The sequence below is a fragment of the Xyrauchen texanus genome, chromosome 28 (assembly GCF_025860055.1).
Source record: "Xyrauchen texanus isolate HMW12.3.18 chromosome 28, RBS_HiC_50CHRs, whole genome shotgun sequence".
NCBI classification, from domain to species: Eukaryota; Metazoa; Chordata; class Actinopteri; order Cypriniformes; family Catostomidae; genus Xyrauchen; species Xyrauchen texanus.
The window spans coordinates 39022834-39048688 of record NC_068303.1 but is presented as its reverse complement, the minus strand read 5'-3'; the positions used below and the strand labels follow the sequence as shown (position 1 = coordinate 39048688).

The 25855-nt window shown below is 38.1% G+C and overlaps 1 protein-coding gene across 1 annotated transcript in view; it reads left to right on the top strand.

The window, feature by feature from the left end:
- map3k5 (mitogen-activated protein kinase kinase kinase 5) overlaps window positions 1-25855 on the top strand; it is a 92139-nt gene that overhangs the window by 26218 nt on the left and 40066 nt on the right. Inside the window, exons 2-7 of the mRNA XM_052095307.1 lie at window positions 14495-14634; window positions 16941-16964; window positions 17444-17637; window positions 21128-21296; window positions 24048-24154; window positions 25442-25612. Coding sequence (XP_051951267.1) covers window positions 14495-14634; window positions 16941-16964; window positions 17444-17637; window positions 21128-21296; window positions 24048-24154; window positions 25442-25612 — 805 coding nt within the window. The remainder of the gene's footprint in view (window positions 1-14494; window positions 14635-16940; window positions 16965-17443; window positions 17638-21127; window positions 21297-24047; window positions 24155-25441; window positions 25613-25855) is intronic.

The following is a 25855-nucleotide window of genomic DNA, read 5'->3' as shown; positions in this document are numbered from 1 at the left end:
GAGACTGATTGGTCGTCTGAGTAAAATGAGCCCGGCCCCTTGTCTCTACGACACTGTGATCCAGAGCTATGTTCAATACAAAATCCCTATTTCATGGTCCGTCCTACACCATTGTAAGTCAATGGGGGCAACTTTGGGCTGCTCCTGCCCCCCAGGGGTGCAACTTTTACCCCATATTGAGGCATGCTCTTACAGAGCCTGCCAGCCTCTTCAAATGTAGCAAATCACACGTTTCTGCGAAATCCTCGCTCGGAGCTGTGATGCGTCAAAATTTGTCGCAATGTTAAGTCTATGGGATTTTTCGGCCGCTTTTTTGCCCCTGGGGCAAATACCGTACCCCCGATCGCTTCTAAAAGTCATAGCACACGTGTCCTCAATAGGCCGTTCGATTTGATACCTCATTCGTGGGTCTACGCCAAACGGTGCGGGACGAGTTAGGTGCCGAAGTTTTGTACGGAGATATAAAAATAAAAATAAAAATAACTAGATGGGTACATTTCCTGAAGAAAATGTGAGTGGTGCTTGCCGTGGCAAAACTCGTCAAACAGCATGTTGTAACTTGAAAAGAAAAAAAATTATGGTCATAAATAAATCAGCCCAGAAGTCTGTACGATTTTCTGGTGCAGAAATATGTGATTTTTTACTCGGTTGCTAGGGTAAGCCCATGTGGTTGCTATGCAGTTACCAAGGTAATACAATACATGGCTCGTTTCCATCCTGAGTGAAATAAGTCAACCCGGAAGTCTGTAGTGTTTTCTGGTGCAGAGATATGTGATTTGTTACTCGGTTGCTAGGGTAACCCCATCTGGTTGCTAGGCAGTTACCATATTGATACTAATGAAGTGTCCTTGCCATCCTGGTTGAAATAAATGAACCCGAAGTCTGTACTCTTTTCTGGTGCTGAGATATGTGATTTGTTTCTCGGTTGCTAGGGTAACCCCATGTGGTTGCTAGGCAGTTACCATAGTGATAGTAATCAAGTGTCCTTGCGATCCTGAGTGAAATAAATCAACCCGAAGTCTGTACTCTTTTCTGGTGCCGAGATATGTGATTTGTTTCTCGGTTGCTAGGGTAACCCCATCTGGTTGCTAGGCAGTTACCATAGTGATAGTAATCAAGTGTCCTTGCGATCCTGATTGAAATAAATCAACCCGAAGTCAGTACTATTTTCTGGTGCAGAGATATGTGATTTGTTACTCGGTTGCTAGGGTAACCCCATCTGGTTGCTAGGCAGTTACCATAGTGATAGTAATCAAGTGTCCTTGCCATCCTGATTGAAATAAGTCAACCCAGAAGTATCTACGTTTTCTGATGCAGAGATATGTGATTTGTTACTGGGTTGCTAGGGTAACCCCATGTGGTTGCTAGGCAGTTACCATATTGATACTAATGAAGTGTCCTTGCCATCCTGGTTGAAATAAATCAACCTGGAAGTCTGTACTCTTTTCTGGTGCCGAGATATGTGATTTGTTTCTCGGTTGCTAGGGTAACCCCATCTGGTTGCTAGGCAGTTACCATAGTGATAGTAATGAAGTGTCCTTGCCATCCTGAGTGAAATAAATCAACCCGGAAGTCAGTACTATTTTCTGGTGCAGAGATATGTGATTTGTTACTCGGTTGCTAGGGTAACCCCATCTGGTTGCTAGGCAGTAATCATAGTGATACTAATCAAGTGTCCTTGCCATCCTGATTGAAATAAGTCAACCCGGAAGTCGTCTACGTTTTCTGATGCAGAGATATGTGATTTGTTACTCGGTTGCTAGGGTAAGCTCATGTGGTTGCTAGGCAGTTACCATAGTGATACTAATGAAGTGTCCTTGCCATCCTGATTGAAATAAGTCAACCCGGAAGTCTCTACGTTTTTCTGATGCAGAGATATGTGATTTGTTACTCGGTTGCTAGGGTAACCCCATCTGGTTGCTAGGCAGTTAACATAGTGATACTTATCAAGTCTCCTTGCCATCCTGATTGAAATAAGTCAACCCGGAAGTCTCTATGTTTTTGTGATGCAGAGATATGTGATTTGTTACTCGGTTGCTAGGGTAAGCCCATCTGGTTGCTAGGCAGTTACCATAGTGATACTAATGAAGTGTCCTTGCCATCCTGATTGAAATAAGTCAACCCGGAAGTCTCTACGCTTTTCTGATGCAGAGATATGTGATTTGTTACTCGGTTGCTAGGGTAACCCCATCTGGTTGCTAGTCAGTTACCATAGTGATACTAATGAAGTGTCCTTGCCATCCTGGTTGAAATAAATGAACCCAGAAGTCTCTCTGATTTTCTGGTGCAGAGATATAGTTACTGCTAAACGGTTGCTAGGGTACTCTGTGTAGTTGCTAGGGAGTGGCTTGGCAGCTGCCAATCATGAATCTCCAAAGGCTGCTTGTCAGTATGAATGATATAAACCAACTCCCATGCCTCTGTGACATTCAGAATGGAAGATATCCCTCTATGGATTTTGGTTGTTAAGGTGCTCGACAATGGTTGCTAGGGAGGGGCTAGGAAGTGTTGAAGTGATGCATGATTGGCTGTTTGCTGTCCCGAGTCAAACGAGACCACCCTTGTGTTTCTATGACACTTCTATCCGGAGATATCCCTTTGATCTTTTTCAATAGAAGTGTATGGGACTTGTTGCTAAGGTGCTCTTAATGGTTGCTAGGGCGTGGCTTGATAGCTTCACAATGATCCAGAGAGACTGATTGGTTGTCTGAGTAAAATGAGCCCACCCCTCGTCTCTATGACACTGTGATCCAGAGCTATGTTCAATACAAATCCCTATGCCTTTTCATTTCATGGGCCGTCCTACACCATTATAAGTCAATTGGGGCATTTTTGGGCAGCTCCTGCCCCCAGGGGTGCAACTTTTACCCCATATTGAGGTATGCTCTTACAGAGCCTGCCAGCCTCTTCAAATGTGGCAAATCACACGTTTCTACGAAATCCTCGCTTGGAGCTGTGACGCGTCAAAGTTTGTCTCAATGTTAAGTCTATGGGATTTTTCGGCCGCTTTTTTGCCCCTGGGGCAAATACCGTACTCCGATCGCTTATAAAAGTCATAGCACATGTGTCCTCAATAGGTCGTTCGATTTGACACCTCATTCGGTGGGTCTACGTCAAACGGTGCGGGACGAGTTAGGTGCCGAAGTTTTGTTAAGAGATATAAAAATAAAAATAAAAATAAAAATAAAAAAGTATAACTAGATAGGTACATTTCCTGAAGAAAATGTGAGTGGTGCTTGCCGTGGCAAAACTCGTGAAACAGCATGTTGTAACTTGAAAAGAACAAAAATTATGGTCATAAATAAATCAACCCAGAAGTCTGTACGATTTTCTGGTGCAGAAATATGTGATTTGTTACTCGGTTGCTAGGGTAAGCCCATGTGGTTGCTATGCAGTTACCAAGGTAATACAATAAATGGCTCCTTTCCATCCTGAGTGAAATAAGTCAACCCGGAAGTCTGTAGTGTTTTCTGGTGCAGAGATATGTGATTTGTTGCTCGGTTGCTAGGGTAACCCCATCTGGTTGCTAGGCAGTTACCATAGTGATACTTATCAAGTGTCCTTGCCATCCTGATTGAAATAAATCAACCCAGAAGTCTGTACGTTTTTCTGATGCAGAGATATGTGATTTGTTATTCGGTTGCTAGGGTAACCCCATGTGGTTGTTAGGCAGTTACCATAGTGATACTAATCAAGTGTCCTTGCCATCCTGATTGAAATAAACCAACCCAGAAGTCTCTACGTTTTTCTGATGCAGAGATATGTGATTTGTTACTTGGTTGCTAGGGTAACCCCATATGGTTGCTAGGCAGTTACCATAGTGATACTAATGAAGTCTCCTTGCCATCCTGAGTAAAATAAGTCAACCCGGAAGTCTCTACTGTTTTCTAGTGCAGAGATATGTGATTTGTTACTCGGTTGCTAGGGTAACCCCATCTGGTTGCTAGGCAGTTACCATAGTGATACTAATCAAGTGTCCTTGCCATCCTGATTGAAATAAATCAACCCAGAAGTCTCTCTGATTTTCTGGTGCAGAGATATAGTTACTGCTAAACGGTTGCTAGGGTACTCTGTGTAGTTGCTAGGGAGTGGCTTGGCAGCTGCCAATCATGAATCTCCAAAGGCTGCTTGTCAGTATGAATGATATAAACCAACTCCCATGCCTCTGTGACATTCAGAATGGAAGATATCCCTCTATGGATTTTGGTTGTTAAGGTGCTCGACAATGGTTGCTAGGGAGGGGCTAGGAAGTGTTGATTTGATGCATGATTGGCTGTTTGCTGTCCCGAGTCAAACGAGACCACCCTTGTGTTTCTATGACACTTCTATCCGGAGATATCCCTTTGATCTGTTTCAATAGAAGTCTATGGGACTTGTTGCTAAGGTGCTCTTAATGGTTGCTAGGGCGTGGCTTGATAGCTTCACAATGATCCTGAGAGACTGATTGGTCGTCTGAGTAAAATGAGCCCACCCCCTCGTCTCTATGACACTGTGATCCAGAGCTATGTTCAATACAAATCCCTATGCCTTTTCATTTCATGGGCCGTCCTACACCATTATAAGTCAATTGGGGCATTTTTGGGCAGCTCCTGCCCCCAGGGGTGCAACTTGTACCCCATATTGAGGTATGCTCTTACAGAGCCTGCCAGCCTCTTCAAATGTGGCAAATCACACGTTTCTGCGAAATCCTCGCTCGGAGCTGTGACGCGTCAAAGTTTGTCGCAATGTTAAGTCTATGGGATTTTTCGGCCGCTTTTTTGCCCCTGGGGCAAATACCGTACTCCGATCAGCTTATAAAAGTCATAGCACACGTGTCGTCAATAGGTCGTTCGATTTGACACCTCATTCGTGGGTCTACGTCAAACGGTGCTTGGGACGAGTTAGGTGCGAAGTTTTGTTAAGAGATATAAAAATAAAAATAAAAAGTATAATAAGTATGTGAGATTACAATAGTGATGCTTTGCAAGCACCACTAATAATAAGTATGTGAGATTACAATAGTGATGCTTTGCAAGCACCACTAATAATAAGTATGTGAGATTACAATAGTGATGCTTTGCAAGCACCACTAATAAGTATGTGAGATTACAATAGTGATGCTTTGCAAGCACCACTAACTAGTAATTGTTTTGTCTTTCATCCTTGTCAGAGATGATGACATCTGAATAATTTCACAAAATTAGAACAGAAATCTATTTGTTTATTATTAAAGGATTGGAACATGCTGATTAATAAAACTACATTTAGAAAGAAAAAACGTTATGGTCTAAAGGCGCTCTGGAAACACGCACCTCATGTTTATACACATGTGGGGGAAAAGAGGATGCGGGTGCGGACCGGGACAGGGTATCAGTGAAGCGTGTTTCAGTGCTAGAGAAAAATATTCAAGAATACAGCACAGAAAGATCAGATATGATGTAACCGGCGCTGTTGTTTTGTTGCGCTGCTCACTAGAGACTATTCAGAATTATTCAGTGGAAACATACGACAAGAAAGGCAAACTGCTAGAGTTTTTAGCAACACGCATGTCTAGATGTAGAACACAGAATAAATATCGAAAATTACTCAAAAGCTTATCGACGATATCGTGGAGTTTTTTTATCGCAATAAACATTGATATTGTTTTATCGCCCAGCCCTATGTTAATGATATAAACAGGTGAGATTCGATACACTCTGTTTCATAAATGTTCTAGAAGGTAAATATATCAAGGAGTTCAGAATCCTCGGGCTCTGGAGGAATTAAAAGACACTTACGTGCTCAAGCTGATACTCCCGAGAGGGCCGCGAGCCAGGGAGTCCATTTGGTCGGAGAGATGTGGGAAATACAGTGAGAGTTGCTGGGCATGTCGGCAATGCTGATGAAGGTCTTTGATGACTTGAAGGATCTTGCTGTGATACTGCAATGGAGGCGAAGTTCTCTGAGATGGATACAAGAGTGGGGGATGTCGAGAAACGAATCAATTGGAGTCATCGGAGAGAGAATTATCTGCTAATCCGCTTGCAACCAAGGTTGACTTGGAGCATGTTTGGAAGAAGTTCGAGGACATGGAGAACTGTAGCTGGTGGAATAACATCCATAAGCTGGAAATTGAGGAAGCTCACAGGGTTCCGGCATGGAGATCCGCAGAGGGAGACAGGCCCAGATAAATTCTGGCCAAATTTCTGAGATCGTCCGATAAAGACCTTGTGTTATGTTAGGCGAAGATTAAAGGAAGGCTTTCTTAGAAAAAACTTTGCAAATTTGACGAGAAAGAAACGTGATCATTTCAAGGAATGCATATTAGAAGTTTTAACGCTAGCGCGTCCTGCTGGATTTTCTTCGTCATTACAGCGGAAACAACATAAAATTCTCTGTCATTTTGGGGCATACAGATAAGTGTAAGACATCATTAGAGACTATAAAGGGTCTACTTTTATTTGTGTACACTCACAATAACAACAAAACTTTGTGCTGTCACAAGGTTTGAGGGTGAGCTGTCAGCAGTCTCTGGGTTTGCGAGCATATATCTGAAACATGTCACAAAAATGAGCTGGAACATATGTCTAAAGAAAGCTTAAAATGTCTACTTTCAAATGAAACAATTCAAATTTAAAACAAATATTCTCCTGCAATGTAATCTGTATGAAACAAAGCGATGTACAGTTTCCTGGCTCAGCTAATTATGGCTAATGTGATCCCACCCACCAGCAGAGCACACTATTCATACGCTAATTTGCTGAGGCGATCAATTTAAATGGTAAACGCCCTGACTTTGTCTTAAAAACAACAAGTTTTTCATTTTTCTGCATGTTTGAAAGTGACGAAGAGTTACAATTTTCCTCAGAAGAAGAGCGGAATCCGATGAACATTTGTATTTTGAAGAGAGACTTGACCCAGCCGAGGATACAATTTCGGATAAGTCATTTAGTTTTAATTCGTTGACATGCTATTTTATATAAACATGTACATATTTTACTAGTGGGACTGTGTCCAGACTCGCCAGCCAGGATTCAGAGTATTCAAATTTGAAATATGTCCTAATAAGCAAGTTTTAGTTACATTTAAATGCTGTTTCGGCTAAAGCAGGTATTTAAATTGTATGCTGTATGATATAAATATGATATGTAATATGATAAAAAAAATTATATGAATGTTTAGGTTATATTTTAACTAGTGTTTATGCTGCCTCATTATCATCAACAAAGCTTGTGATTACAAATGTGTTCAGGTAAAATGCACTTTTAAAAATGCATATATTAGAAAATCACCATCTTATAATGATTTCTGAAGGATCATGTGACACTGAAGACTGCAGTAATGATGCTGAAAATTCAGCTTTGATCACAAATTGCATTTGACAATATATTCAAATAGAAAACTGTTTTTTAAATGGTAAAAATAGTTCAAAATATCACTGTTTTTACTGTATTTTGGATCAAATAAATGCAGCCTTGGTGAGCAGAAGAGACTTCTTTTAAATGGTAGTGTAGGTCTAAAATTAAGTAAAGTCTTTATGTAAAGAAATGTATAGTCAGATTACTTCTTTTAACTTAAAACTTGATTTTGATCATTAAGTTTCCTCACATTCATTCTCTTTGTCACATTCCTCATTGATAAGCCCAGGGGAGGGTGTTTTGTCTCCTCAGGTGTGAAATACATCCATATTTATGATATTTCACGCCTTCTCGCATATGACATTTCTAACACTAAAAGTGTCTTACAAAAGTTAAATTACTATATTGTTTTGTATGAATGAGTGATCAGTGATCAGCATCATTTTGTCGCAAAAACTCTAGGCTACAAAACACAGTTCTCAATAGGCTTGTGGACAAATGTTTAGTGTGTGTCATATGACCTTATTTCAATGACTTAAAATTTTGGCAAAAATACAAACATGTACACACTTGTTGCTCACATATTATTGTAGCCCAGTTTGTGCTGAATACAGTGTTATCAGACTTGAGCCATTAATGTGTTTTTAAGCAACTGAAAAAAGCACAAATGTCAAGACACATCAAAACTTCTCCAGGGCCCAAAACACCCTCAGACCCCAGAGGGTTAAAGTTAATGGAGTAAGTCATTTTGTGATACTCATATTGGAGCCGGATGGACCGGCTCACTTGACTGTTTTTTTTGTGGTCCTAGTTCGGCTTAGTGGCTGGAGTTTATTTTGCAAATTGACACACCTTCGGGACAGTTTTGTGGATGAATCTACACACTCTTTGAATTTGTTCCGCCTATTGGCTGGAGTTTGTTTTATAGATCATATTTTGTTGTGTAATTCTGTCTCACAAAATTTTTATAGAAACACTGGACTTGAGCAATCCGACGGCAAAGTTGTTGTGGGGGCCCTCATAGGCGTACATGGGCTATTTGAATTTGGAGGGATGCCGCTGTCTTGCACACGTTTTTCTTTTTTCTGTTTGTTTTGTTCTGGAGTATGTTCGGGTTTTAATGGTTGCACCAATGTTGAAATGTGGTCTTTATAATCTTGTTTTTGACACACAATCTATTCTTGTCAAAATGTCAAATGTTAATATGAGTGGATTGTCACTCTCCATGTGGAATGTGAATGGGTTGGGGCACCCCATAAAATATGATATAGTGTTTCTTCAAGAAACGCACCTTTTCCGCAGGAAGCGGAACATTTTTAAAGGTATGGGGTGGGTATTTTTCTTTAAGTGCTGACTCAAGTAAGAGCAGTGGAGTCATTACACTGGTAATCAAACATCTATAATTCAATGTCTCAAACAAAGTAAAGATAGATTAGGAAAAGTAATTATTGTTTTTGCTGAAATTCATGGGCAAAGTCTTATTTTGGCTAATATTTATGCACCTAACGTGGATGATCAGGGCTTTTTTTTTATAGATCTTGAAGGGATGTTGCAAGCTGCTAGCACTCCTCATGATATAATATTGGGAGGAGACTTTAATCTATTGATGGACTCATTCCTTGATCATAGTGAAGCCAAAGGGTGCAAGCCCCCTACAGCAAAATTGACACTTCACAGGATGTGTGAAGTGAATCCTGAGCTTACAGATATTTGGAGACTTTTGAACCCATCTGGTAGGGACTCAAATTTTGTATTTTTTTTTTTTTATCAGTTCATACAATTTACTATAGAATATCATTTTTTAAATATCCAAGTCCCTCATTTCATCTGATCTTTATTGCTCAATTGGAAACATTTTAGTCTCCGATCATACCCTGGTGTGTTTAGAGGTGTTGCCACATAAGGAGAAAAGAAATCATGTAGTTGGTGTTTTAATGTACCCTTTTGCAAATTCCTGAATGTGGTGCAATATGGAGACCAACTGGTCCTCAGTATCCTCCATGGGCATGGCTTGGGAGGCACTTATGGCAGTTCTTAGGGGCCATATTATACAGTATGCCTCATTCAGCAAACAATCCAAAGCACAAGAACTCATGAAATTGGAAGGGAATATTAAAAGTGCCGAGGCAGATCTGAAGCACCGAATGTCGTCTAATGTTTTCAGAGAATTTACCTTATTGATATACAGATATAATAAAAAAAATTTCATGGAATGTGGAGTTTTGGCTATTCAGGGAAACAGGTCATACTTTGAGTTGGGGTACAAAGCAGGGAAGCATTTGGCTAGATATAAAAAACAGAGAGAGTTTTTTCTACTATTCCCTCAGTGAAATCTGCTGTTGGTGAAATATTTACCTTGGCCATTGATATTAATAATGCCTTTGAAGAATCCTATCATGATCTTTATAGTTCCACGTCTTTGTCTACTGATGAAGATATTAGAAAATGTATGGAACCATTAGAACTTCCTAAACTGAGGTCTGAGCAAAATAATTCTCTTATTTCTGAGATAACCTTGGAGGAGTTTGTCGAGGTAAATAAGCCCTTGCCTACAGGCAAGGCTCCAGGGCCAGACGGCTTTGCCGATGAATATTTGTATTTCTTATGCTTCAGAAAGTTATTATGCTACAGAACTGGCTCCACTTTAAATGGTAAAAGTTTACTTTTTAATGGTAAAAGTTTATTACCATTAAACCATTAAAGTAACTTAATCCATCCAATAAAAGTATTCCCGAACCCATACATTTCCATAATCTTAAAAAAATCAATCCCATTCTACCATATCAAATCCCTTTTCTGTAAGGCGCCTTCCAGTGGCCCAAAGAGGGCATTAAGTATTTGGGTATTTTATTCCCAGCAAATTTGTGTGATTTAATTAGTTAATTTTGACCTTTGTGGGCAGGTGTGCTTCATTACATTTATCTATGATTGGGAAGGTACATTTTATTAAAATCAGTTGCATTCTGAAATTCAACTACCTGCTACAATCTCTCCCTATAGGTGTCTGCCTCTCTTATTTCAAGCAATTAGATAGTATAGTGAAGTCCTTCATTTGGAATGGTAAACTTCCCAGATTACACTTCAGTAAGTTGCATAGGCCGATTGCCAAAGGTGTGCTAGGCCTGCCCAATATTATGTTTAATTATTATGCATTCGGTCTCAGATAATTGGCTCATTGGTCGCTTCCACCTGAGAGAGCCCCTCCCTGGTTTTGCATTGAATATGAAGTTGTTGCCCCTACTTCACCATTGCAAAGTCTTTCTATTCATAGTCGGGGGGGGGGCTGTAAATTTTATCAGGAGATTATGGGAGATAGATTTAAACTTTGTATTGGAGGAGGGAGTGTGGGCTAGTATTCTAAAAAATGTCAAGTCTACATCTAGAGATGCAAGGGTGCGTCTTATGCAATTTTACATAGATTCTATTGGACCCCCTCTAGATTGTATAGGCTTGGTCTGAAAGACACACCCATTTCGGGCGATGCCAATCAGAAGATGGGGACACAACCCACGTTTTTTGGTGGTGTGTTAAGATCCAAGAATTTTAGTTGAGGGTTCATAGTTTAATGTTTGACGTATTGGGCACTCAAATTTCATTTTGCCCCAGACTCTGTATTTTAGGCAATGGGAGTGGTCATTAATGTAGGGGATAAACACGTAAAAAATTGGGTTCTAGCCAGTGTTATGATCGGCAGACAGATTGTTCTAAGGGGATGGAAGTCAACTAGAGCACCCTCATATCAAGTGTGGTTCACGGAGGGGGCCGCATTCGAAGAAATGTCATGGAGAAGGCTTGGAAACTTGGATTGATTTGATAGGAAATGGGGCAGCTATGGGGCTCTAGGGGAGGGGCAGTTGAAAATTCTTTTATATTTTAACATCTTCAAAGTAGTCTCCCTTTGCCTAGAATTTGCAGACATGAACTCTTGACATTTTCTCAAGCAACTTCTTGAGGTATCACCCTGGGATGCTTTTTAAACGGTATTGAAGGAGTTCCCATCTATGTTGGGGAATTATTGGCTGCTTTTTTTTATTATTTGGTCCAAGTCATCAATTTCAAACCTTTTTTTTTTATTTTTTTTATTCAATTTTAGTTTTATAATGAAATAAATTAATATGGTGGCACAATTGTATTTTTGTCTACAAAACTAATTTAAGCATATGCCTTCAGATCAAAAGATTTTTAAGATCATGAGAAACATTTCAGTCATGTGTTTCAATACTTTTGACTGGTAGTGTATGTTTTGCTATTCTTTGTCAATTTTGTGAATCAATAAAATGTGTTAATCAGAAAATATAATGCAATTTACATTTTCTGAAGAAGCTCAGCAAATGTGATCCGAGGTAATGAGTGTTAGAATTAAAATATTTTTAAGTTTTCACATGTTCAATACCTTGTTTTCTGAAAGTGAACTGAGCATTGGACAAATAGTTCTGATAGTTTATAGTCTTCAAAAAAGTGTAGAACATTGTAAGAATTCACTTTTTTCGTCGACAAAACAGGGTAAGGCTAATTTAAGTTTGTGTAAAGAAAAGGCAATTATATAGGCTTTAGTTATATATGATTATTTTCCACCCTGTCTCTGGCCCTTTTAATGAAATGCTCTGTTTTGGTCTAAGTGCCTACTTCAAATTTCACTATTAACACCCTCTGTTATAATTGGTTAACATCGTGCAGCCCCTCGAAATCAGCCATATTTGAAACTCAATCGGAAGAGAATGAACAAGCTCCACAACATTAGAAAACTGCATTTTAGGGTTCACACATAAAGCACATATAACACATTGCATCTGAATATTTTAAACTGTTAATCTCAAGCACAACTGTTAAAACTGCATAGCACCATAAACTATCAAACAGTTGTGACATTTGAAATATTCATGAATTAAACTGTTTTGCATCAGGTCCAATAGTGCTTTTAAGTGCCCTGTCCTTCAATAACAGTTGCTTTGCAAAGCTTAAATTGTATTATGACTGGTTCACAAACATTCCACCCTGATATGAGCCAAAAAAACATGCAATCTATGCTGAAGTACGATGAAGACAAATCCACATGACACACACTCATAGTCCAAAGCACAGAATGAACTGTACCCACACATGCAGCATCACATCACTGGAAATATATCAAAACGGTCAAAGACGTCCATCTAGCGCATGTTTTCATACACCAAATGCACACACACAAAAAAAAGAGTACAATTGAATTTTTACAATTTACGTTGTCGTTTACGAATGATTATTTGGGCGAGTGAATCGGTAGTTGGTTCTGCTTGCGTTTCATTAATAAGACTCATTAAACTAACTGTATCAGCCTCATTTTTTTCATTCTTGTGAAAATAAACATAGCATCTTCCCTGACTAAGGTTCATTGAGATGAACAACCATAAGCACAAATCTCTTGTTAAAACAAGATAGTCATACACCTGTAGGGCTGCACGATTATTGCAAAAATCATAATTGTCGATTATTGCTCTTGATATTGTAGTCACGATTAATAATATCGATTAATAATTTTAATTACCGTGATGTCACAAAGTAAGCAACCATGTGGTTCTTCAGAGTAGCAGATTTTAATGGTGGATATGAGCTGTGCTCCTGTTTCTTTTAAGCATTATATTGTATTGGATTTTATATTGTAATAATGTTTAAGTTAAGGCAAATGAAAATTATTGTAAATTGATAACTATTGTGTAGAATAAATTTAATTATTGCTAAAGTACTGCTTGAATTATTAGTCCAAGTACAGTAAATAATACGGCATATTCAATATTCAAACTTATTAACAGCTTATTTTAATCGACCAATTTACTTTCTTGCGTTCAGTAAGCCCTTTGGTGGCTAGACAGGGGACCATTCATCCCGTTAGATCTTCAATGGTGATCTTGTTCACGTAAGATCGTCGTTAGATCATGTTTGGCCTCAGTTTGGAAATTAAAAACAGTCATTTGCGATCAGAGTTTGTGCAATTCGTGAAAATGTTAAATCTACCAATACCAGCTATGTGGCAAATGGGTCTTATAAGAGCAGATGCTATAACAATGACAATGATTCCTGAAATATGCTATTCATGCCATATTCTTTATGTTGCTACACCACCAAAACACACTTGGAACAGTTAAGCTGAATCATTTTATTGCTATTTTGTACAAATCAAATTCTCATTGGCCTACTTATTAACACGACAAAACAAAACCGTTCGAACAACGCAACAAACTTTCCCATTACAACGACTGCTGTCACTCACTGCAGGTTTACGCTGTTTGAGATCTGCATTTCGACACGAGTGCAGTTATTATGCTCCGCACAATGTTCTATACTCTCGCGAATTCTCTCAATAAAAACAAAGTTGTCTAATCAGCATAATAAATCAGTTATTTACACTGTGTCCGTGCCGTGATTAGAACGGGAGCGTTTCAGTTTTGTTGTGTTGCTCATTTGCAGTGTATTTAATATCTACGTTCAAAGCGAGCGGCGCAATATGCAATGAATCCAAAATAATTACAAAGTGCTTTTTGCTCTTTTTCTACAGCTTCTTTTCAAGTGTCGGGTGATGTTTCTTCAGTATTCATTTTCGTGTGCTGCGCGAACAAAGCAAGAACATAAAGCAAGCATCTGGGCATTCAGATGGTTTAAAAGTTGCGCATTAGGATCAGTTGTCATTACAGATAAGACGGTGGCTCTGATTACCCATTGCTGTTGCCCAACGGACATGCTAGTGATTGGTTATAATACTCAACCGCTGCAAAAACATGTTGTAAATAGAAACCATTGACGCAACAGGAGCAGACTTAAATTGAACGCTGTAATCGTCAGTTTTCACGATTGCATAATCGTGGCAGTCGTAATCGCGATTCGTTTTTTGGTGATTTGTGCAGCCCTATACACCTGTGTCTGTTTCTTTTTTGCAATCTCAAAGAACAGCTGTGAAATTCTGTTGCACATGCATGCAAACGGAGGAAGTGACTTCCTGGTGATATTTACTGTAAATGCAGCACTTGAGGTGTAGAGCTCTGCTGTAGGGACTGACCTGATAGAAGCACACAAACACATGTGACACAATCTGTCATTAATACACGTCTTAAAGTCTGTCTATCTAGCATCAAAAACATTAAGTTAAGTTCTGGATTTTCCCTCTCTGTTGTTTAGTATCTCATCTGCTGTTTCTCTTTTCACAGATATTGCCGTGGTTGACATGACCGATGTGTTTCGGCAGCCTTCTCTCTTCTATCACCTGGGTGTGAGAGAGAGTTTCTGTATGGTCAACAACATTATCCTGTACTGTGATCTCAACTCAGACTCACAGCAGTCTCTACAGGTCAGGATGGCTCAAGTCTGTTAGTGTCACCAAATTCAACAGTGAAATGCGCATAAAATTTCAAATAAATACATCATTTATTACTTTTGTTACATGGTTACACTGTGTACTCTACTAACTGTATATGGTTAAACGACAATAAAAACCACTTGACTTGATTTGACAAAAATGGACACACCAAATCATTCCTAATTTTTTTTTTATATATATACATATATATACACTGTCTGCCAAAAGTCTGGAATAAGGTACAGATTTTGCTCTTATGGATAGAAATATTTACTTTTATTCACTAAAGTGGTGTCAATGATCACAATGTATAGCCAGGGCATTAATAACATGAAAACGTACTATTAAAATAAAAAAAAAAAAAAAAAAAACTCAGATTGTCTTAAACTACTTCAAAGGGTTCTGATAAAAAAAATCCTCCACGTGCAGCAATGACAGCTTTGCGGATCCTTGGCATTCTAGCTGTCAGTTTGTTCAGATTCTCAGGTGACATTTCACCCCACACTTCCTGTAGCACTTGTCATAGATGTGACTGTCTTGTCAGGCACTTCTCACACACCTTACAGTCTAGCTGATCCCACAAATGCTAAATGGGGTTAAGATCCATAACACTCTTAAGCCAGTCTGAATGAACGTTGGCAAGAGGGTAACGCGGCCAGACATTGGCGTGATAACATAAGACGTAAACGACTGTTGCCATGCATGACAAGGCACCCTCAATATGAGCCTGCATTGAAGAGGTCTCATATGTAGTAGCCCCAGTGGGGTGAAGGCTGCTGCAACCGCCATGCAGCCCAGGGCTTGTTGAAAAATATTCAGCGGAAAAGCCTTCCCCAGTTTGAAGGTCTTTAAAATCAGAGAATGGATTGGGTGTGATCCTCAGTCAGGCATGCTAACATAGTGATCGAGATGAGTCGCATTACTAAGAATTATGACTGGCAACAGGGCATCAGTACGCTCTTCGACTAGCTGACTCTTAAGTCCCAAAACTCCAAATGTGCAAGCAACAGGTCCCTCTGTTTGCAAGCTTGTTCCTCTGACTGGACTAAACGCAACCAATCATGGAGGTAGTTCAAGACATGAATGCCATTTTGTTTTAATGGGGCAAGTACTGCATTGACACATTTCATAAATGAGCAAGGAGCTAGGAATAAGCCGAAGGGTAAGATTGGCTTGGGCGGTGATTGTAGTAGCCCGGAAAGCCATGTCAGTTGCGTGGCACAACTCCATGAATGACACGGGAGTCTGGGCCATTCGCATTCATGTACCTGAGCAGGCACAATTGAGATGCTACCGCATCTTCCACGGGGGGAGTCATGGTGTACCCGCATTGCTCAGCATGGTCCAGTGTTGTGAAGGCTGCAGCCTCCGTGAAGTGTGTTGGTGAGCCGTTCATGCAGCTCAGGGAAGAACGGCGGTGGGAGGCGGAGTCGCATCAGCATGGATAAAACCAAATTATCAAGTCAAGAATGCAAAGAGTGCAATCGGAGTTGGCCACTCTAAATGGAGCTTCTTGATCACCTGAGAAAGAACCTGGAACAGCTCAGTTTCAGAGACTAACAGACATCTCTGAGAGAAATGCCGGTGAACTTATTGACCGACTGTGTTCAGGCGTCGCCTTCAGACACTGCAATGGACATATCGTAGCCATCTTCGGTATAACCAAATTGAACCATATATACTTTTTTTATTGTGTATAAAAATGCTAAAAACAAAAGTATTTTAGAATATCACTTCCAGTTCATTCATCACACTTGAAATGGAAGATCAAACACATTTGCACACTGTGTACAGTATACATACAGCAAAATACAGAAACATGAAGAAGTATTACTATTTTGGTAGTGTGATGTTCCAAACATAGCCCCACACACACAAAATTAAGACAGCACTCCTGGAATGAAATACCAACATACTACTTGAAGAATAATTTTTTTTCTATGAATTTTAAGTGAAAAATTAAGCAATATTCCATAATAAACTTGGATATTTTCTTAGAAATATGTTTTTTTTTTTTACAACAATATGACTAGTATTGTAGTGCTGTATTCTGAATATAGCCATACACCTACACAGTTAAGAAAAAGTGCCATAAACTGGAAACCCCTCAGAGTTGTATATAGATATAAATAAACACAACATTGATTCAGTAATGGCAAAAACTCCAAACAACAGAATTAATGTACATTTATGAATATTTTGTATGTTGTACAAAAAAATATTGCAAATACAAGTTCTTTGGTTTGTTTTTAGATGGAACCTTTTGCAATTGACATTCTGATCTTTCTCTTTTGCAGGAGGTGATATGTCAAAAGAATATGGTAAGTGGCCCATTTATTTCTATCTATATTAGCATCTGTCTAATGTGGCTAGCTTCTACCAAGTGACAGATGAAGTTTGATTGAACACACCGCCTTTGCAATGTAAGAGATGGAAGTCTTTTATGCTTCATTTAAAAGTTGATAAGTCTATTTATTTTGCTATCCTAACTATGCACAATTACATAGTTAGTTGTATATTATTATTTGCATTTAGCATTGTTTCTTCCTGTGGTTTGTGTCTGAACAGACCTGCAACTCATATTTGGACCATTGATTTATTACTTTACTGTTTAAAAACTGTATAGGTTGTTAATAACTACCTTTTACTTTATTTTATCCTGGTTTCCGCCATTAAAACAGCTTAGAAAGCTGTCATGGCGTTAAATCACAAACAAACAAATACTTCACTGTTTATGTTCACTGCGAATATATTTGTTCCACAGCTAAATTATATCTCTCTTAAATGTCTCTTTCTCTAGACATGTGCTGCTAACTACACGTTTATCACGTACATGGTGACTCCTCAAAATAAGGTGTACTGTTGTGAGAGCAGTTTGATGAAGGGATTGAGTGAACTCATGCAGCCCAGCTTTGAAGCTCTGCTTGGGCCCATCTGTATGCCACTGCTGGACAGACTCACTCAACTGCTTACTGGCTGCAAGGCCAACACCTGGTAAGGCAACACCTGAGAGAACCTGTGTCTCCTCTCTTTTTTTTTTTTTTTTTGTCTCAAACTTAACCCTTGTGCACTGTTCATAGGCTGGCACTTGTAGTATAGTATAAGGTCAAATTTGACTGAAAACGATAAATGTTAATAACATTGTTCAATAAAATAAAAATACTAAAGTTGTGCGTTTTTGGTAATAATAATAAAAGTTTGGTAATTTCACGAGAGTTAAAACCTACACTTCTAAACACAAAGAAAATATGAGAATGTGTCATGTATTGGGGCAGATTAATGCCATCTGGTGCATAAAGGAATTACATGACTTGAAAATCATGTAATGACAAAAATAAGTAGTAAAGGTTTGTGTGCGTGCATGGATGCGAGTGCATGTGTTCTGCATTGTGGATGTGTTATATAGTCTCACCAATTCATTCCTGTGTATGTGTTTGTGAGCAAGCAATTGCATGTGTTCAGCATTGTGGATGAGTTATAGTCTCACCCTTTCATTTCTGTTTGTGTGTTCTCCATTGTGACAGAATTACTGATTTTATTTTACAAATTTACCCCAAATATTGATCTGTGTTAAAGTCTCACCAGGGTTTTTCCTGCATAGAGAATTGCTAGGCAGCAGCCTCTGTCAAATTTCATGCCGCATCCGGCTGTCTACAAAACTCTGGTGGGTGTCTTCATGGAAAACTAACAAAATGTTGCACAAAAGAAATTCCATTGTCGAATAGTCGCTTGATGTCATTTAACGTAACTTGAGATCATATAAAGCAGGGGTGCCCAATACGTCGATCGTGCTCTACCAGTCGATCACAAAGGCAATGCTGGTAGAATCTACAGAAATCTAAATGTACTTTAGTTAAATTTTAATAAAAATAAATATAATGTCTTTCCTTCTTTTAGTTTCTGTCTGACTTGCACTTGATGAGTAAATATTGACCAGGCGGTGAGGTTTTGTTTATTCAGTTGCCATGACAACTAGGTTTGCGCATATGCGCCTTCCAAGGACTTCTTAGAACAGAGCGCAAAATTGCGATGCTACCTTCCGGATTATGCAAAACTGTCTGATTCCATTCAGTGCAAGTCATCAGAATAAGGTAAATGCCCTGTCTATTGTAATCTATTGTGCTGTAGGTGTTTTGGGTTTAGTTTTAAAACTGAATGATATCAATATTGAACATTATTATATATGTTTTTATTAATTAGAAGATTAATTCCTTGTAGGGATACATGCAGTAGTCCCAACAAACATTTTCTTATTTTAAATGAAACTGGGTTTTTTTTAGTTGGTAGATCTTATTGAGTTGGTCATTTAAAAGTAGATTATCACACAAAAAAGTGTGGGCACCACTGATATAAAGCTATAATGGTGACACGCCAGACGGGAGGAGCGCTGCAGCTCCAGATCGAAACACAGATCACAGCTTGGCGATATATCTTTATTTTATCCTTAATTGAAGTTCTTATAATATGGGAGGGTGCCATGTAAATAAACACAGACTCCAAAACTGTCATTCTCTGTGTGGTCAGAGCTGCTTCAACCAGTCACGGATTTAAAGTTCCTCCGGCTGATGCACACTCTAACATGGAGACGCTCATCTCTCACCCCCGCTGTCTGCAGCTCGCAACGTCATTTATCATTAGATCGTCATAAGATCAATCTTATGTGAAAAATAACATTAAATAACAACAACCAATAAAATATGGGATATGTTATGATTTACCATATATGACTAACATTACAAAATAAAGAAAAACAAATAAAACAAGAGTAACGCACTTCAAATAACTCAAAATAATTTTGCTGAATAGCTGATGTCACGTCCAGTATGACATCATTTCATTTCATAACATATATTAATTAAAGATTACAGGCCTAATTATGGACAATAAGTCAAAGGATGCACAAACGTTAGTCAGACAATATAATACTAAACTCTTAATTGTATGGAAAAATAAATCTGATACTTGTAAATGGTTTAAATTATCAAAAATTTGAAATTTAGGCCCACAGCAGAGTGTAACATTCAAAATAGACATTATTCTTTTTAAAAAGCCTATTAAAATGATAAATACCACAAATTGTTGTGGGGATATAAATGGCACCGAATTGTAGGAATGACCCAAATGTTAGACCAAAGTTGTTTTTCATTAAGAAACTTCCCCTCCACCAAACTTACATTTAGCCTGTGTTTGCATCCCGATTCAAAAATGGCACATTGAATAAACCAGTGAATTAAATAATTTCATTTTCCTTAGATTCATTATCTTGATGGAGTTTTTGGGTCCAGTGTATAACAATGTTTTTTTAATGTTTCCGTGCCAATGTGTCAATAATCTTTATTGGAATCAATGAACAACTAACCTCGCACACCTGAGAAGTAATTGATAGGTGCGTAGGACACAAGCTGTAGCAAAGTCAATGAAATGGAAAATATCCCGCACACAATCCTGGCTTGCAAAGAGTATCAAAATGTATTCAGCAACGTTTCGGTCACTCGACCTTTGTCATTTACAAACAGAGTGCAACAGCACCAAATTTAAAATATGTCATGACCAATCAACACATCTGATGCCCATGACATCACAACCAATGACAATTAATAAAAGAGAGAACATCTAGAAAACACCTATAAATACAGAAAAGAGAATCACATATACAGAAGCCCATATACAAATAATAAATTACACCTGTAAGGTAACCCATAACATTACATACAGATACTTTTCTTTCATTTATATTCCATATACATACAGTGTATATATACATGTACGTACACATATACACACATACATACACATGGAACATTTGAACTATACATGCAGTATATCTACAGCATCACATTAAACAAGGCTTCATCAATAAGTCCCATCAGTGATAAGGTTTGATCTGTAAAATCAATTCAGTTTTGCCATCTTAATACTCTCGATGCCAGAATAATGCAAAGAGGAGACATCACGATTAAATTCAACAAAATGAACTGCGACAGAATAATTTAGATCTTTTCTCCTGATCGAAATCTTACCTTCACAAATTTGTTGTTTTAACTGACATGATGTTTTTCCCACGTTTCCAGGACCACAAGGGCAACGAATCAAAAAGAGAAAATGGGTAGAGGAACAGTTGATAACAGCTTATTGAATACCTTTTACCAGCTCATGGATGACAAAAAAAGGATGATTTAAAAGTATTTACATTTACATTAACATTTATGCATTTGGCAGATGCTTTTATCCAAAGCGACTTACAGAGCCCTTATTACAGGGACAATCCCCCCGGAGCAACATGGAGTTAAGTGCCTTGCTCAAGGATACAATGGTGGTGGGTGTGGGGATCGAACCAGTGACCTTCTGATTACCAGTTTACCAGTTATGTGGTTTAGACCACTACACCACCACCATCACAATCTCCATCTTTTATTCAATGATAATCAAAATAAATAATCTGTATTGGAAAATGGTCTTTTCTCTTTGTCTTGTGTTTGTTTAGCCAGTACTTCCATGAGACTGTTCTGAATGAGATTCGTAAAGCAAGGGAGCTTTACACGGGAGCTGAGCTTGCAGCGGAGCTCAGTCGCATCCAACAGCGACTCGACAATGTTGAGTGTCTGTCAGCCGATGTCGTCATAAACCTCCTCCTGTCATACAGAGATATTCAGGTGAATGCATTGTACAATCTTCAACTGTTATTCATAACGTTTGAAGAAATAGTTGTAATAATATAGCCCCAAGCGGCAATTATCGGGATCCAAGCACGTATGGCCAGGACATGGCCAAAATAATTAAATTGGACATTAAAGATCCTGTGGATAAAATTTATTTCAAAAGATTATCACAATTGCAAAATTTGAATTTCATTGGAATGACAACAGAATAACAGAAGTAGAAGGACATGTGACCAAATTGAAGTCCACAGAACCAAATGATTTGGGGACGCTGATGGATTCAGAAGAAACAGAATTTTATTTCTAGCCCTTGCAGTTTGGAAGATATTGGCAAAAATGCAAACAAGCTAATTATAGTGCCACCTTGTGGCGGAGTATCACGTAATTTGGTATACAGCACCATACATTTCATAACAATCAGCCATTCGAACGCACGTTAAAAATGTATTAACTTCAAAATGATTTGACGAATCAAAAATCAGAAAAAAAATGTTTGTCAGGACAGTCAGTAGATGATACATGCAAAATGTCTAGCAAATCGGACAAACTTCCTAAGAAGCATTTGATTGGTGGCAGTTTCCAAAAATATAGTAATTGGGCATATTGTATTTTTCTGCAAAGTATTAGTGAAAGGAAGTGGTTAATTTTATAAAAATCATGTTTGTCCACTTCAGGAGGTCAAACTACATATTATATGAGCTGTTGAATTTTTTTATTTATTTATGAGATGTGCCATTTTTCAGCTATGTTGACATATTTATGGACGTATTTGGGTCTAAATAGATTTTACAACCCTGATTTGTGTGATTTCATTATTTTCTAGAAATAAACACTCAATAAACATAAACATTGAATAAACTTATTTATAAAATCCTATGTTGAAGGTTGCTAATAAAATAAAGGTATGTCATAGTGGGTAACAGGGTTGTGTGCAAAATGTGCGACACAATTAAAGGTGCTGTTAGTGATTTATTTATTTATTTATTTTTATATTCCCTTTTTCTCCCAATTTGGAATGCCCAATTCCCACTACTTAGTAGGTCCTCGTGGTGGCGCAGTTACTCACCTCAATCCGGGTGGCGGAGGACAAGTCTCAGTTGCCTCCACTTCTGAGATTTCAATCCAGATTTCAATGCATCTTATCACGTGACTCGTACATGACATCGCGGAGACTCACAGCATGTGGAGGCTCATGCTACACTCTGCGATCCATGCACAACTTACCATGCACCCTATTGAGAGTGAGAACCATTAATCGTGACCATGAGGAGTTTATCCCATGTGACTTTACTCTCCCTAGTAACTCACGACTCCAGGGGTGGTAGTCAGCATAAATTCTCGCTGAGCTAGCCAGGCCCCCGCTGTAAGTGACTTTAGCATTTTGATGCTTTCACGTAACTGAGCCGTTGAATTAGCCACACCCCCTCATTCCAAAACCTGCCCTCCAAAGAGCATTTTGAGACCAAAACTTAGCAAAAGTGCAGCATTGTTTGTTTCTGTGGCTGTCAAATTCAACAGTGGCACAATAGCACCCTCAACTGACAAACAATATGAAACACAGCTTCAATGATCCACTTCAAATACAACTCAGAGAATGAGCAAAAGAATTGACAAGTGAAAAGCGTCAATGTCCGTGGTCTGCGAACACATATTTGTTTTCTGTTACAAAGTCTACAGCTGTCACAGAGAATGGTGAGATATCTCAGGACCATTATTTAAACATTGTGTTTAAGGCAGTCATAAATACTAGGGCGTCAATCCATTAAAATATGTGATTTAATGAAATACATGATGATTACTCAATCAAATTCATCTAATTTCAGAATTTGCTCTCAAGTAAAGATTATTATAAATATATTATTTTAAATAATTATATATATACTGTTTATAATAAATACAGTGATTCCGATCATTATTGTGTCAGACGAGTAATGCATTGATTAGACAAAACAAAACATGTCTCACTGGTTTTCATCTCTGGGCAGTCACAATTTAGTTTTTCATTATTCTCCACTGTCTGTCTGAGCCAAATGGCTGTTTTTGCTTCTGTATCTTTAAATAAATATTTCTCCCTCTTATGTTGTTCCAAACCTGTATAACTTTCTCTCTTATGCTTAACACAAAAGGAGATGTGATGGATGTGTGTTGTGTTTTTCATGACCGTTTCTGAACAAGAAACATATCAAAATTAAAGTACTTATTCACTATAAATCTTGACATCTGAGAGAAGCTTGTTGAGTACAGCTTTATTTACGTAGTATATCGAACTCAACATTTTGAAGTCCACTTTAGGAGAAATGAAATGACAAAAGACTGAAGAATTGTTTATGTTGCTGTTGTTACTGACATACTGAGCAGCTGTTTGTGATTCTTAAGAGAATGTCATGAATATTTTAGTGCTTTCATTTGAATGAGGCATAAAGCAGTTATACATTTTACATGCAGCAATCATCAAATTGCTTGTACAATTGTTTTGTTATTTACTAATTGTTTAGAGTAAAATGTACTACATGCACTCTTACTGCAGAATTATTCATTCAAAGATTTTCTCTTGTATGATTTTGTCAGCATGTAATTATGAAGCGGATATAAAACAAGCCGATTGTCTGCACTCAGTTTACATTCTGAATCGTTTTACGTTTGTCAAGAACCACAATAATAACATTTTAGCACTTTATCATGTATTATTATGTCTATTAGAGTTATGTAAATTGTGTTTGTTTTTGCTTATTTGTGGGTCTGTAGGATTATGAATCCATTGTGAAGTTAGTTGAAACACTGGAAAAACTGCCGACCTTTGACCCTGTAGCACATCCTCATATAAAGTTCCACTACGCCTTTGCCCTCAACAGGTGAGACCAAACATCTTACACCGTGTCCTTACCAAGAGTTTCCAAGCACAATGTGACAAGTTTCCAGTGACACATAATTTGTCTGACCGCACTGAAAGCAAAACTGCTGTGCTGCGCGTCAGTCAGGACATATTAGATGTGTAATGAACAGGGTTTTGTACCCATGAGATTTCGGTGTGGGCGGTGCTACCCATTACGACACCGCAGAAATAGAAATAGAAACTAAACAACAGTCAAAATGTCCTGATGTTTGTCACGGTCACTTAAGACATAAACTCTTGGTACTGTTTAGCCCTTGTCACTTTATCCTGTCACACCTGGTTTGGACACAGTGTACATGAATGTGTACAGTAATATATGAGTAGCAGTTAGAGTAAATAAGGTAACACTTGTACTTATTTAACACTTTTAATCGAATGCCTCTCTTATAAAGCTGAAGTATAAAGGATTATTTTAGATCTTTCGATTTGATTTCAACAATAAATTCTGTTAAGGTGTTGTATGAAAACATTTTTGGTAAAGAGTGTAATATATGTGCCTCCAAACGAAATTATTTAAGATGTTCTTCATAGGGCTGGATATTGATACAGATTTCCCGATTTGGCTTTATTCACCAGGTCTTTATTTGTTTGATTCATATGGGTATATTTCAGTTAAAATGTAAATTCTCTCTCAGCAGGGGACCTTCTAACTTCGTACATTACAAAAATATAAGTTTTAAAAATGTTATTTTATCATTAGTTTTTGTTTGCATTTTAGTGTTTTAAACATTTACAAATACATGTATTCCATCAGTATATATGAGATATATATATATATATAAAATGTTTTTACATGTTTATTGTTTACATGCTATTTACATGCTATTTACAAGTTTTTACATTGATATGTAACACATTAAAACTGTACTGTCTCTTTAAGAAAAGCAGCAGTTCAGTGAGTGTCTCACAAAAGTGATTTGTTTGAGCGCTCTTTACACGCATTACACAGAATGAGTCAAACTTTTACTCTAAAAATGCAGTGAAAGGATTTCGGTCCTGGACTTATGAGCCACTATACTACTCATTCGATACGACATTGTACAAATGAAGATTTTATTCCAGCCCTAGTTCTTCTACACACAAGTGTTCACACTTTTTGGGGAAATCAACCAACAAATTGCTTACTTATACTTGTCGCTGCATATCAAGTTGAGATAGGAGAATGTATTTTATCAATAAAAAAATGACACACTTTACCTCTAACATGTACATTAACATTTGTCGCTGTTTTGGTCTGTTACTGCAGGAGAAATCTCCCAGGAGATCGGCAGAAAGCTCTGGACATCATGTTGCCATTGGTGAATTCAGATGAGCAGGTGGCATCTGATATTTATTGTCTGGTGGGCCGAATATATAAGGACATGTTCCTGGACTCTCATTTCACTGACACAGACAGCAGAGATCAGGGCATACACTGGTGAGAACATGAGGGAAAATCTCACAAAACATGCCCAGCTCATAAAAAAGGAAATATTTAGCATAAAGAAAATGAAGCCTGTTTTTAGGACCATTGAAAAAAAAATAATAATAATTTTCATGACAATTAAACTAAATTCTCAGTACTATAATATGTCTAGATGGTGGTTCTCAAAGTGTGAGGAGGTATTGTAAGGGGTGTGTGAAAGACTGCCCCGTTCTCAAATCTCTTTCACTGAAAAAC